Below are 15,735 nucleotides of genomic sequence, written 5' to 3' on the forward strand. Positions count from 1 at the left end.
AGGCGAACGTGCTAACCACTAAGCCACCGTGCCCCCCACCCAGATACAATAGTGCTATTTTCTGATTGGCTATTGTGTAGCCTCTTTTTTGATTGGCTGATGAGTGTCAGGCTCCACTAAGAACTCCAGCGGAGACGCGCTTGATTCCTGCCCGGTTCCATAGACACAAAGGTGCGGACAGATTCATATACATGCGCTGCGGCATATTAAATATATGATAAATAGTCAGTTTTTCTGCGTGAGAAATACATGTGTGGTGGGAAAGCTGGAGAAAAGACCCAAATGCGTGACTGTCACTCTCAATGCGTGATACTTGACAGCCCTGTAAAGGTGTATGTTACACAGTCTCTAAATAATTTAAATGTCCAGTTTGTTTTGCAATATTGTTTTAGGCTTTATATAGCGATTTAAAAGTTAAATTGTAATGACTATTAGGCTCTGTGGCTTTATAGTTTGCTTGAGTTTTCATTTATTTTATTTAAATTCATTTTGGGATAGTTATTTCTTTTGCTATAAAACATGAACATTCATTCATTCATTCATCTTCTACCGCTTATCCGAACTACCTCGGATAGGGTGCCTGTGCCTATCTCAGGCGTCATCGGGCATCAAGGCAGGATACACCCTGGACGGAGTGCCAACCCATCGCAGGGCACACACACACACACACACACACTCTCATTCACTCACACACTAGGGACAATTTTCCAGAGATGCCAATCAACCTACCATGCATGTCTTTGGACCAGGGGAGGAAACCGGAGTACCCGGAGGAAACCCCCAAGGCACGGGGAGAACATGCAAACTCCACACACACAAGGTGGAGGTGGGAATCGAACCCCGACCCTGGAGGTGTGAGGCAAACATGCTAACCACTAAGCCACCGTGCCCCCCTAAACATGAACATAAATTAACTAATTTTTGTATCCAATAAAGACTCGAAAGGTGAACTGATCTTTTCTGTTTACTGTTTATTTTATGCAATGTTGCGCATGAGCGGTCAACACAAAATGAACGAATCACTCCCCGAGACAACTTCACATCATCGAGTCATGGAAAAGATTCTTTCAAAATGAACGTTGTAGACCATCTGCCTCCTGGTTTGACATGTTGTGCATTCTGATATGCTTTTCTGCTCACCACAATTATACAGAGTGATCTGGGTTACTTTGTCAGCTTGCAGAATTGCCCAATACTTCGTTACCTTAGAAAGTAGAAATTTTGAATATCTATACTTTAATCAAGTTATTCTTTTCTAGCAGACTTTTAACTTCTACTCCTCACATTTTCACACAATTATCTGTACTTTCTACTCCTTACATTACAAAAATAGCCTCGTTACTCCTATTTCATTTCGGCTTGTTTTCATTCCGGCTTGTCATCGTTCAAAAAAAAACAATCAAGATAAATCGGGCCATCCGGATAGAGTGAATTTGATTGTATTTGGATGAGAAGTATAAACATATACCATTCCGACACCCTATTGGTTTGTACGTGATCCATCGCACCTGCACATGACAAAAATCACGTCGCACTTCAGTTACCCCAAAGCTGGACATAACAGACGTAGCCAAGTAGCCAAATTTTGAGGTTCAAAACTCAAACGAAATGCCAAATGCTGTTTAAAATGATTTTAATGCTAATTTTCAGTCATGCCAGCAGCTGCTTGTGTTCCTAAATCAGCTTTAAAGGGATAGTTCACCCAAAAAGAAAAATTCTGTCATCATTTTCTCATCCTCATGTTGTTTTAAATCTGTATGAATTTCTTTATTCTGATGAACACAAAAGAAGATATTTTGATAAATGATGGTAAGCACAAAGTTGACGGTAAAATTTAATTCCATCGTATTTGTTTTTCCTACTATGGAAGTCAATGGTTACAATCAGCTGTGTGCTTATCATCATTTATTAAAATATCTTCTGTGCATCAGAAAAAAAAATCATACAGGTTTAGAACAACATGAGGATGAGAAAATGATGACAGAATTTTCATTTTTGGGTGAACTATCCCTTTAATGTGTGTAATTTCAATGGAGACAGTGAAATGAGTTTGAATTGAGTTTAAAATTAAATTAAATGACACAGACACACACAATCACACACGTACACACCCTACCCAATACACAATTACAATACTGTCATGGTCTAAATTGTCCTGATTTTTGTTTTTATTCCACAGGTCTTGACTACATCAGAAAGCACTTGGACTGTCAGGCCGAGAATCACATCAGTGAGGGCTCCCAATCATCTGAGGAACAGGACTTCTTTTCCTCCTTGAAGAAGACCAGCCTTCTTGAAACGACCCAGCAGTTGGATGCATACCTGTGGTGCCCAGGAGACACAGTAGAGGTACTGAAGTCCTTCTGAGCTGTGTGCCAGCTATCACTTAAGCTTAATACGGCACTCCCTGCCTCAGCAGCCTGTGAAAGACTGTTTAGTGTTGCAGGGCTGATCTTCAGGCCAAGAAGAGCATGCATTGGCTCAAAGAACTTTGAGAACCAGCTGCTTTTGCGAACCAGACAAAGCCTATTGGTAACTCTTTGTCGCATGTTCTGTGCTTAACTGATGTTGATTACCCTGTAGTTGTTTGAGTTCACTGTGTTTGTTTAAATAAAGGTTATTGATGACATGCCTCTGAATTTTGACTTTTTGCACCATTAGAATACTTATAGCCAACTAGTCATATCTTCCGCTCCATGAAACACAGCTCAGTATTACACATATATGGTTCTTTAATGTATTTGATTTGTACTAAAATGCGTTCTTTTTCAATGGGCATATACAGTATGCGGCTGAAACAGGTAGTCTAGTGCATCCCAAATTTTTAATCATTATCATTTTACTATAACATTATAGTCATTATGACCTTTCGAAATATGTTTTTGAGGAGGTGGGGTAGTGCACAATAGGCCCCTGTGGCACAGCCTAAGCTTTTGTCCTTAATGGCATTTTTTCCTTGCATTACTTTTACTTTTATACTTTAAGTAGTTTTGAAACCAGTACTTTTCCACTTTTTACTTACACCGCTGTATATGATGTCTATGAATATATGTGTAAAGACAATGATAAATATTTAATGTGCTAGGTTCAAAAGCAGTAAGGCCATGCAGGTCGAGTGAAATCTTGAATGTCGAAGGTTGCAGATATCTCACGAGAGCCATGAAGTGTAGTTTCCCATCAGCCCCCTGAGTTTGGGCCCCTTTAGTAAAGTTGCAAGAATCTACCTTTTAAAAATCTAACGTTACACACACATTTTTTATATATATATATATATATATATATATATATATATATATATATATATATATATATATGTGTGTGTATACCTATTACACCTACTACCCATGCCTCCCATTCCTCCAGGCATTTCTTTCTCCTCCTTGGGCAGCTCTGTGGCTGTGTAGTGTACTTTATTTTTATTTAATACATTTTTGATACAAGAGTTATCCTTTTTTGTTTTGTAAGGGGAATGCATGGTTTTTACTACATTTTTTTAAACAGCAGTGTCTAAAACAGTGTCTAAAATTCAACATACCAAAAAGCAGGCAGCCAGACATTAAGGTGTCAGGACCAGTCAGACACAGAAGTTGACACAGAGGTTTTTGAAGAAATAGTGAAGGAGTCACCTGGAACTCTGAGAATCATGTTGGGCAATGGAGGACTTGGTATTCATTCAGACATTTCATGAGAACATTTATTGTCTTAAAATACCGGTAACTTTTTCTTGTAATATGTTTCTATATTTTGTACCAATTTCATAATGAACAGGTGCCTCTCAATCATCATCATGCTTGGGTTCATCTGATGACACCGTCATCCTGAATTTCACGATGTGTGACCCTGTTGAAGAAGAAGCCGCTGCCGAAGGAAGCCAGCCTAAAAGGCCATGCCACATAAACTATGAGGCAAAAGCGGTAAGTGGTGGAAATTGCTAAGTCAAAGTTGCTTCCTAAGTTTCATCTTGAGTAACAGCTTTATCCCAGTCCTAGGCTGTCCCAGAAACACTAAATACACCCTGCATGAGACATTGGTCCACCAATCACAAGCTGCTTATTGTACTGAAGTTAACTGTAAAAAACCATAAGGAATAAAACTGACACAGAATGAGAGATTTGCAACACCAGCTGCCCTTGAGTGAAGGTCATGTGTGAGGGAGGGGAGGATCAAGGACAGTACTGTGAAGGGAGTAAGAGAGGAGGGATTGAATTTGAAGGTTTTGTAAATGTTTACCAATGTGGCGGAGGACAAATGACACTGACACCAAGTTAATGCTGTACGGTTAAAGTAGGCAAACTTATGGAAAGAACTGGATGGTAAAAAGAACTTAAAAATGTCAGAACATTTTCATTCTCTCTTTTTCATACAAATGAAATTCTACAACAATCATGTAAGATTGGAATAATACAAACATTTTGTAGAAAGTTCAGTCTTTCAGTTAAATGTGAACAAACAAGGAAAATGCTAAATCTTTTTTTTAAAGCTACAACTAAAATGTAAAATGACAGAATTACTGTCCATGTGACAGCAGTTCACAGTGAACAGATTAGCATTAGCTAGCTAGCATTTTTCATTAGCATCAGGTATTGAATAAGACATGATGAATAGGAGTTTGTGTCAATATTTTGTTTTTAAAAAGGTGGAAATTATTACTAACACGTGTTTATTCAGGTTTTGGGGCAGGCCGGTTTGTTACCCGGATGTAGAAGCCCATGTGCGTTGCAGTGGAGCTACTTGAGTTGCAGCAGGAGCTTCACATCACTAGTTAGATTTCTCTCTCTATCTCTCTCTCCTTCAGCCGCTTGCTTCGGTTCCAGTCACCGCCAAAGTAAGTTTTATTCCGTTATATATGTTTTATTTCCAGAAGAGTTCAAACCACATGGTTAATTTCATAGGATGTTCAAGTTAAATCCATAACCTTTGCAAAAGTAGTTGTAGTAGCTGCAGCAAACTTATAATTTCATGTATAATGGTCAAGGTCGTGTTAAACAGATTAATTAAAGTATTAAGTTGTCCGTGTTTTATATCACCCTGTCATTTTTGTGACATTTTATTATTTTTTTTCATTTGTTTTTGTTTTTAAACGCTTTCTCTCTCTCTAGATTTTTGTAGTCTATATTTTTGGCTATATCTTGTTGACTAAATAAAATTTTATTTAGAATAAAAGCCACACTCTGATTGAATTATTATCGTATTATGTATTTTTTTATATCAGCAGAAGGTCATAAAGCCTCTTTGTCTTTCTGAAGCTTCATCAGCTTTCCTTCACATTCAGTTAGTAATCAATAGAGATGAGCCGGATACTCAGCTGAAACGAGTATCCGGTACGGATAAAGCACTTCTGCCGAGTACGAGTATTATACGAGTAATACGAGTCAATATCTGTTCTCGGATTGAATGAAAATCATCACTGGGTAGCTGATTGTGTCAGCGTTCTGTGATAGGCTAGTCACAGCGCCCCGCCCCTACACACATACAGATGTATTGTGTTGCTGTGTCTCGCTCTGCTCATTCACAGTCACACCCAGAACAGGTCTCTGTCTCTCCCTCAGTCACTCTGGTTCACGGGTCTTTTCCGTTAGCGTTTAGGGTTTCTTCAGCTTTTTACTTCGGGTTGTAACGTTAATAATACGTACTTACTAACCAGTAGAGTTCTGGTAAACGTGGGTTCGTTCAGACGTGGTGCTTGCTTGGTAGAATGCGACTCGCATTGCGTCTCTGCCTGTCGGAGATTTTTTTATTTTTTAAACCTTCAGCTGTCTCTAACCTACGGAGCCCGCCTGGTCACCCCTTGGAGAAAAGAAAACACGACCCGCAAATCCTTGATCACGGTTTTGTAATTCGTCCCCTCAGTTTATAAACCGTACTCACAGATTATTAAACTGTTCCCTCAGTTTATAAATCGTACTCACGGATTAATAAACTGTACGCACACGTTAACAATCCGTGCTCTCAGATTTGTAAACCGCACCGTCAGTTTTTGTAATCCATACCCACAAATTCATAAACCGTGCGCACGCTTTCGCAATCCGTACCCACGGTTTTGCAAACTGTACTCACGGATTTGTAGCCCCTCCCTCATTTTAGACAACTGTAGTTCACAAGCACTACAACAGAACAAGATTCCGGGTACGTTGTTAATATTATCTGGTTATTCTATACTAATCAATGTATATTCAATACATTCAATTGTTTCAACTGCATGCTTAAATTCGCCATTGTAACGGATAATAGACAACATTTTGGTGTGTGTCATAATCATATGTTTATGATATATATGTATATATGTGAGTGTTTATGAATGTTTATTTTAATAGATTGTACAGAATACTGCCCAACTGTGTTAAGACAAAGAAAGAAACAGTCTTCACAAACTGTCTGACCACCTAGGAGAAACACAACAGACAGATATAGATAAATATTAGGTAAGTAGGCTATAATTAATGAATATAACAGACCAATTCTCTCTCTCTCTCTCTCTCTCTCTCTCTCTCTCTCTCTCTCTCTCTCTCTCTCTCTGTCTCTCTCTGTTTACCCTTAGGTGTTTAAAGCTGGCCTCCATCAACATTGACATCAGATTATTCCTGGGATAGGATGGACAGATTTAGTCTAATTCAGTATTACTTTGACCTGGGTCTACATTATAAAGAAATCCTTAAATTTTTAAGTGTTAAACACGGAATTACTATCAGCATGAAGACACTTAAAAAAATCCTAAATAGAAATGGACTATTTCGAAGAACTTCCATCCATCCATCCATCCATCCATCTTCTACCGCTTATCCGGGGCCGGGGGCAGCAGTCTGAGCAGGGACACCCAGACTTCCCTCTCCCCAGACACTTCCTCCAGCTCCTCCGGGGGAATACCGAGGCGTTCCCAGGCCAGCCGAGAGACATAGTCCCTCCAGCGTGTCTTAGGTCTTCCCCGGGGCCTCCTCCCGGTTGGACATGCCCGGAACACCTCCCCAGGGAGGCGTCCAGGAGGCATCCGGAACAGATGCCCAAGCCACCTCAGCTGACTCCTCTCGATGTGGAGGAGCAGCGGCTCTACTCTGAGCTCCCCGAGTGACCGAGCTCCTCACCCTATCTCTAAGGGAGCGCCCAGCCACTTTGCGGAGGAAACTCATTTCGGCCGCCTGTATCCGGGATCTTGTCCTTTCAGTCATGACCCAAAGCTCATGACCATAGGTGAAGGTAGGAACGTAGATCGACTGGTAAATAGAGAGCTTCGCCTTGTGGCTCAGCTCTTTCTTTACCACAACAGACCGGTATATCGACCGCATCACTGCAGAAGATACACCGATCCACCTGTCAATCTCCCGCTCCATCCTTCCCTCACTCGTGAACAAGACCCCAAGATACTTAAACTCCTCCACTTGAGGCAGGAGCTTTCCACCAACCTGAAGGGGGCAAGCCACCCTTTTCCGGCTGAGAACCATGGCCTCGGACTTGGAGGTGCAGATTCTCATCCCCGCCGCTTCACACTTGGCTGCAAACCGTCCCAGTGCACGCTGAAGGTCCTGATTTGAAGAAGCCAACAGGACAACATCATCTGCAAAAAGCAGAGACGAAATCCCGTGGTCCCCAAACTGGACTCCCTCCGGCCCCCGACTGCGCCTAGAAATCCTGTCCATATAAATAATGAACAGGACCGGTGACAAAGGGCAGCCCTGCCGGAGTCCAACATGCACCGGGAACAAGTCTGACTTACTGCCGGCAATGCGAACCAAACTCCTGCTCCGGTCATATAGGGACCGGACAGCCCTTAGCAGAGGGCCCCGGACCCCATATTCCCAGAGCACCCCCCACAGATCACCACGAGGGACACAGTCGAATGCCTTCTCCAGATCCACAAAGCACATGTGGACTGGTTGGGCAAACTCCCATGAACCCTCCAGCAACCTGGTGAGGGTATAGAGATGGTCCAGTGTTCACGACCGGGACGAAACCCGCATTGTTCCTCCTGAATCCGAGGTTCGACTATCGGCCGAATTCTCCTCTCCAGTACCCTGGCATAGACTTTTCCGGGGAGGCTGAGGAGTGTGATCCCCCTGTAGTTGGAACACACCCTCCGGTCCCCCTTCTTAAACAGAGGGACCACCACCCCAGTCTGCCAGTCCAGAGGCACTGTCCCCAACCGCCATGCGATGTTGCAGAGGCGTGTCAACCAAGACAGCCCCACAACATCCAGAGACTTGAGGTACTCAGGGCGGATCTCATCCACCCCCGGTGCCTTGCCACTGAGGAGCTTCTCAACCACCTCAGTGACCTCAGCTTGGGGGATTGACGAGTCCTCAACCGAGCCCTCTGCCTCTGCTTCCTCAGTGGAAGACATGTCGGTGGGGTTGAGGAGATCCTCGAAGTACTCCTTCCACCGTCCAAGAATGTCCCCAGTCGAAGTCAGCAGATTCCCACTCCCACTGTAAACAGTGTGAGCAGGGCACTGCTTCCCCCTCCTGAGGCGCCGGACGGTTTGCCAGAATTTCTTCGAGGCCAACCGAACTCCTCCCAGACCCGAGTTTTTGCCTCTGCAACCACCCGGGCTGAAGCTCGCTTGGCCCTCCGGTACCTATCAGCTGCCTCCGGAGTCCCCCGAGCCGACCAGGCTCGATAGGACTCCTTCTTCAGCTTGACGGCATCCCTTACTTTCGGGGTCTACCACCGGGTTCGGGGATTGCCGCCGCGACAGGCACCGGAGATCTTACAGCCACAGCTCCGCGCGGCCGCGTCAACAATAGAGGTGGAGAACATGGTCCACTCGGACTCAATGTCTCCAACCTCCCTCGGGATCTGTTTGAAGCTCTGCCGGAGGTGGGAGTTGAAGATCTCTCTGACCGGAGACTCTGCCAAACGTTCCCAGCGGACCCTCACAGTACGTTTGAGTCTGCCAAGTCTGTCCAACTTCCACCCCGGCCATCGGATCCAACTCACCACCAGGTGGTGATCAGTTGACAGCTCCGTCCCTCTCTTTACCCGAGTGTCCAAGACATACGGCCGGAGGTCAGATGAAACAACCACAAAGTCGATCATCGACTTCCGACCTAGGGTGTCCTGATGCCATGTGTACTGATGGACACCCTTATGCTTGAACATGGTGTTCGTTATGGACAAACTATACTAGCACAGAAGTCCAATAACAGAACACCACTCGGGTTCAGGTTGGGGGGGCCGTTCCTCCCAATCACGCCCCTCCAGGTGTCACTGTCGCTGCCCATGTGGGCATTGAAGTCCCCCAGTAGAACGACTGAGTCCCCAGTCGGAGCACTTTCCAGCACCCCTCCCAGAGACGCCAAGAAGGTCGGGTACTCTACACTGCCATTTGGCCCATAAGCACAAATAACAGTGAGAGACCTCTCCCCGACCCGAAGGCGCAGGGAAACGACCCTCTCGTTCACCGGGGTAAACTCCAACACATGGCTGCTGAGCTGGGGGGCTACGAGCAAGCCCACACCAGCCTGCCGCCTCTCACCGTGGGCAACTCCAGAGTAGTAGAGAGCCCAGCCTCTCTCGAGGAGTTGGGTTCCAGAGCCCAAGCCGTGCGTGGAGGCGAGCCCAACTATATCTAGTCGGTATCTCTCAACCTCCCGCACCAGCTCAGGCTCCTTCCCCCCCAGCGAGGTGACATTCCATGTCCCTAGAGCCAGATTCCGTGTCCAGGGATTGGGTCGCCTAGGCTCCCGCCTTCGACTGCCACCCAATCCACATTGCACCAGCCCCTTACGGTTTCTCCTGCAGGTGGTGGGCCCACAGGAGATCGGCCCCACGTCGCTCCTTCGGGCTGAGCCCGGCTGGGCCCCGTGGGGTAAGACCCGGCCACCAGGCGCTCGCATTCGAGCCCCAACCCCGGGCCTGGCTCCAGGGTGGGGCCCCGGTTGCGCCATACCGGGCGACGTCACGGACCTTGCTGTATTTTTCTTCAAAAGGGGTAATGAACCGCTCTTTGTCTGGCCTGTCACCCAGGACCTGTTTGCCTTGGGAGACCCTACCAGGGGCTGAAAGCCCCAGACAACATAGCTCCTAGGATCATTCAGGCACGCAAACCCCTCCACCACAATAAGGTGGCGGTTCAAGGAGGGGTTTTGACAACTTATTTAATGTTATTCAGTTTGTAAGGGAGGAGCTCCAAGGCTCAGGACCATTGCTTGGATATAGATGGATGTATAGTAAATGCAAGGAAAGAGGATTTCATGTGCGCAAAGAAGACATCCGCCTGATTCTCTCAACTCTTGATCCATTGGGCACAGAAATGCGAAGAAAAAGAAGACTGCACAGGAGAGTGTACTTTTCAAAAGGCCCCAATTTTGTGTGGCATGTTGACTCTTACGACAAATTGAAGCCATTTGGCATATGTATCAATGGGGCTATTGATGGATTCTCAAGGAGAATACTATGGCTGAATGCATACTGCACAAGCAGTGACCCTAAAGTCATAGGAGGTTACTTCCTTGAAACAGTAAGAACTTTTGGTGGCTCTCCTCGAATCCTGAGAGCAGACATGGGAACAGAAAATAGTGTTATTAGGGATGTTCAAAGGTACTTGCGACGTGGTGATGCCGATCAACTTGCTGGAGAATGAAGCTTCATCTATGGCAAAAGTACAGCCAACCAAAGAATTAAGAGCTGGTGGGGTATTCTTAGAAAAGAATGTGTGGATTTATGGCTTGAATATTTTCACCAGATTAAAGATGAAGGCTACTTCGATGGCAGCTTTCTGGACAAGAACCTTGTGTTATTCTGTTTCCTGGGTTTGATCCAGGTAAATATTGAACACACACGGTGCATTTTTAAATACTTTTACATTTTTAAATACACATCATTTTGTTTAATACACAATACTCTTTATGGCTTTTACAGGAAGAGCTGGATTCGACCAAAGACACGTGGAACAGCCACCTGATTCGTCCATTAAGAAATAGCCTTGTACCCCATGGTCGGCCGGATGTCATGTACACCCTTCCTGAATTATATGAGACAGAAGACTACATAAGCCAAGTGACAGTGGAAGACACCTGTGACACCTGTGAAGATCAATGTATCCATCGCTCTGACATCCCTTGTGATGAGGATATTTTCACCCTGTGTTCACACATCATGGCACAACATCAGCTTCGTATTCCCAAGGAAAGGTTTACAGCACTTAATCTGTATCTTGCACTAAGACAAGAGCTTACTACAGTGTTAAATATTGTGAGATAAAGACATGTTAAAAAGCCATTAGCACTAAAAAGTTGTTATGGACAGTTTAACAGACAGTTCTTTCATTAAATTATTATTATTAGAGTACCATTCATTTCACAGATGCATATATGTCTTAAATGTTATTGATGAAGTCTTGTATACTTCATATGCATATTTTAATAAAAGGAGACAGCTTTCTTTTTGATTCATTTTCTTTATTTTTGAAAACTGTAGTCAGTTGAATAGTATGCGCTTTATAACACATATATCACATTGTAACACTGCTGTAAGAACATCTGAGCTTTTATGAAACATTATCTTGTGCAGGATAAAAAGTTTGTCAGGAAACTGTGTGTGAGATGGAGACTGTGAATGATACAAAGAAACAGTCATATCCTGCTGCACATACTGTCTGACCACCTAGGATAAACACAGATAGACAGATATAGATAAATGTATGTCTAATTAAGGAATATAACAGACCTATTCTTTGATATTATTGGCATCCTTACCTTTACACAATATCCATCACCCATATGTTTGCATCAAGGATGTTTATGAACTCCTCTGCAAGCTCAGGGTATGAAGTATAATTGTTTGGAACTTCTAACACACATCCACAGGTGTGGGACTGGGGAGATCTTGTGAAGGACGTTTGTGGCTGCACAAATCGGACATGAATAAACCTTGCAACAAGGAGGTCAGCTCCTACCAAGAAAAAATGTATTAACAATTTCAAATGTATACATACAATTTAACAGTGCACAACAGCAAAAATGCATAACAGTTTATTAAAGTATATGATTTTACAGTTGTATGTGATATAAAACTATATATTTAATAAATATAATGAAAGAAACAAAACACCTGTGCAGAAACGCAGAAATTTCTTTTCTGAAAAAAAAAACATTTCTTACACAATTACACCACCTCCACCAGTCTGGAATGTTGACACATGGCTATCGGTGTGCTTCAGAATCAGAATCAGGTTTATTGGCCAAGTTTGTTGACACACACAAGGAAATTTGGTTCCAGTTGTTTGTGACTCTCAAAAGTACAGACATATACAACACTATACTATACAAACTATACAAGAAAACAATGCAGACGATGAGATACAATATAGACAGAATGAGTATAAAATATGAATGTAGAATATGAACGGTACTTTATGTACATAACTGATCGTTCATATTCTATATTACAGCAGCAGTAGTAGTGTAATATACAGATGATTTGATGACTGACAGTCCTGATAATGCAGTACTTATGATAAGAAGCAGTGAATATAATTGTGGTTGATCAATTTCAGCTAAAATCCAGATTAGTCAGACCAGGCTACAATTTTCCAATCTTCAATTGCCTAGTTTTGCTGCACCAGTGTCAACTGCTGCTTCAGCTTTCTGTTCTTTACTGACAGAAGTGGACCGACCCTAATGTGGTCTTCTTCTGCTGCTGTAGACCATCTGCCTCCTGGTTTGACATGTTGTGCATTCTGATATACTTTTCTGCTCACCACAATTACACAGTTATCTGGGTTACTTGTAGCCTTTGTCAGCTTGAGGCAGTCTGACCAGTCTCTGCTGAACTCTCATCAACAAGTTGTTTCTATCTACAGAACTGCTGCTTAGTGGATATTTTCTCTTTATTGCACCATTCTGAGTAAACTTTAGAGTGTTGCAATCAGGGCAAAATCTCTCTCACTCCCAGGGGCTCATTTTGATGAATCATTTTAGGTTAAAATCTTTGATATGAAGTTATTTGACTACCAATCAGCTACACCAGTAATTTTAAAATGAAGTTTAAACATATGCATATTCATGAGTAAACATAATATACACAACATTAGTAATTTCGCTTAAGTTTAATTTATTAAAGTCATTAAGATGTTTAATAAAGATGTGCCCTGTGGAATAAAATCAGAGAACAGAACTGAAAGTGAAACCTTTCAGGGTGAACCTTTAGGTTTAGAATTTTACCTACAAATTTCAACTAGTTGAAAATAACCACAGCATTAAACAGGCTGATATGCTGAATGAGACCTTACAGCACATTTCTACAGATCCAAAGTCAGACAATACCTCAGGATTTCCTCAAATTCACTTTATTAACATCACATGAACAGAATTATTTACAATTGACCATAGAAAAATAACCAAAACAGAACCACTCCTTGGGATGATAAACTTGGTGATCATACACTAACAGAAATTATTCAACATATTTTCCAAGGATGTCTGCATCCCGGAACAAGAAATAGTCCTAGGATTGAAAATAACAATATTAGAACAAGTTTTATGAATCTTTATAAGGACAATCAAATTATCTACAATATATCACAATAGAGGAAGACACTTACCTGATCGTCAAGAACCACTTTTGTGCCTCCATATTCTGGCAGTAGAACTCTCTCACCAACTTTGACGCTGACAGGCGTTACAGCTCCTGTCTAAGAAAAAAAATAAATCATTGATACAATTTCAAAAATTTCTCAACACAAAAAGGCAGATTTAAAATAATAAATAAATAAATAAATAAATAAATAAATAAAAACAGCTTTGAGATAATAAACACCTTGTTGGTGGCACCAGGTCCCACAGCCACCACGGTGGCCTGAAGCACTTTGCCTTGGGACTTTTCTGGAATCATGATGCCTCCTTTTGTCACAGTCTCTGCTGCCAACCGCTCCACCAGAACACGGTCAAACATTGGCAGGAATTTTCTGAAAGCTTTAGCCTAAGCAGGGGTAAAAGATGATAATGGTGTGAAACAAGTCTTTCAAGACAAAATGAAGCAGATTTTATCCATATTAACTCCAGCAGAGGGCACCAAACAATGCAGAATTACACATTCATACATTCATCTTGAGTAACTGCTTTGTCCCAGTCCTAGGCTGTCCCAGGAACACTAAATACACCCTGCATGAGACATTGGTCCACCGATCACAAGCTGCTTATTCTACTGAACATAACTGTAAAAAACCATAAGGAATTAAACTGGCACAGAATGAGAGATTTGCAACACCAGCTGCCCTTAACAAATGTGTCCATGTCCTTGAGTGAAGGTCATGTGTGAGGGAGGGGAGGATCAAGGACAGTACTGTGAAGGGAGTAAAAGAGGAGGGATTGAATTTGAAGGTTTTGTAAATGTTTACCAATGTGGTGGAGGACAAATGACACTGACACCAAGTTAATGCTGTACGGTTGGAGAAGTAGGCAAACTTATGGAAAGAACTGGATGGTAAAAAGAACTTAATGTCTGAACATTTTCATTCTCTCTTTTTCATACAAATGAAATTCTACAACAAATCACATGAGATTGGAATAATACAAAAATTTTGTACAAAGTTCAAGTCTTTCAGTTAAATGTGAACAAACAAGGAAAATGCTAAATCTTTTTTTTTTTTTTTTTTTTTAAAGCTACGACTAAAATGTATGATAAACTAGACTTAGTTCACAGTGGATCTAAAAAAAGCTCCATAGTTTATGCCACTACATGAGACGTGACCTTATGGCTTCTCCATCAGAAACGATGCACAAGAGAATCAGAAATCAGAAAGAGCTTTATTGCCAGGCATGTTTTCGCATGCGAGGAATTTGTTTTAGTGACAGAAGCTCCACAGTGTAGCAGAATGACATACGATATAGGCAAAATTGTATGTACACATGTACAGGTTGAAATGTGCAATTGAAATATACATATACAACTATAGGCAATTTGTATGTACAGATGTGCAAGTGTGAAGTGTGAAGAGAATCCAGGATTCCCCTCACGTGTGAAGCGTGCGCACATACCACCTGTGTCAGGGTAATTTTTATCTGCCAGTCTGTCTTACATGTGTCAGTAGATATTACAAAAATGAACAGATATAATTACTGTCCATGTGAAAGCAGTTCACAGTGAACAGATTAGCATTAGCTAGCTAGCATTTTTTCATTAGCATCAGGTATTGGTGGCTGCATGATGACCTTGCCGGGTACATCATTACAGCACTACATGTTAACTCGCCAAACTGATAGATGCAGTAAAGGGAAAAATACAAATAATATTTTGGTAGTTAGATTTTATAGCTAGAAAATAAAGTAAGCTTACTCTCTTAAAATAAGAAGATTAATCGTTAGTCTTACCATATCTGCAGCGAATCTTTAGCAGTTCTCGTGTGTGTGAAAGAGCAAATAAAATGTTCTGGCAACGAAGAGACACCACGCCGAAAAAAAGACCCACGTGAAGAAAGCTCTAGAAGTCCAGCGCGCATGCGCAAAAGTGCACGCTGCCTGAAAATAATTGAGTAGGATTTCAATAATCTGTACAAACCAATAAATGTATGTTCTATTCCAACACATATAAACAATTAGTTTATTATTATTATACATTGAAGAAATGTTCACTAGTCATCAAACATTGCTAAAACATTATTTTACCAGTGCACCACTTACAGGGATTACACAATGTCGACCCTTGACCTCGCTTTTTTTTCTCCAATAGCATTTGAGAAACTTCTGGAAGTTCAGGCCCCGGAACGAGCATAATTACAGTTTATATTAAAACTGTGTAATATAA

At 42.2% G+C, this 15,735-nt stretch overlaps 1 protein-coding gene across 2 annotated transcripts in view; it reads right to left on the reverse strand.

The window, feature by feature from the left end:
* Window positions 1-15,461, reverse strand: part of hspe1 (heat shock 10 protein 1) — a 47,149-nt gene extending 31,688 nt beyond the window's left edge. Inside the window, exons 1-4 of one of the 2 annotated variants that reach the window (XR_009648952.1) lie at window positions 15,303-15,449; window positions 13,750-13,911; window positions 13,535-13,624; window positions 13,323-13,437 (exon numbers count right to left, since the gene is read on the reverse strand). Coding sequence is in view for 1 of the 2 variants with exons in the window: in XM_060876077.1 (XP_060732060.1) it covers window positions 13,387-13,437; window positions 13,535-13,624; window positions 13,750-13,911; window positions 15,303-15,305 (306 nt within the window). In the remaining variant the exon portion in view is untranslated. Of the gene's footprint in view, window positions 1-13,263; window positions 13,438-13,534; window positions 13,625-13,749; window positions 13,912-15,302 lie in introns of those variants that run through there. The other variant, XM_060876077.1, reaches the window with a different exon arrangement.
* Window positions 15,462-15,735: the final 274 nt, after the last annotated feature.

Source organism: Tachysurus vachellii, chromosome 8 (genome assembly GCF_030014155.1).
Source record: "Tachysurus vachellii isolate PV-2020 chromosome 8, HZAU_Pvac_v1, whole genome shotgun sequence".
NCBI lineage: Eukaryota > Metazoa > Chordata > Actinopteri > Siluriformes > Bagridae > Tachysurus > Tachysurus vachellii.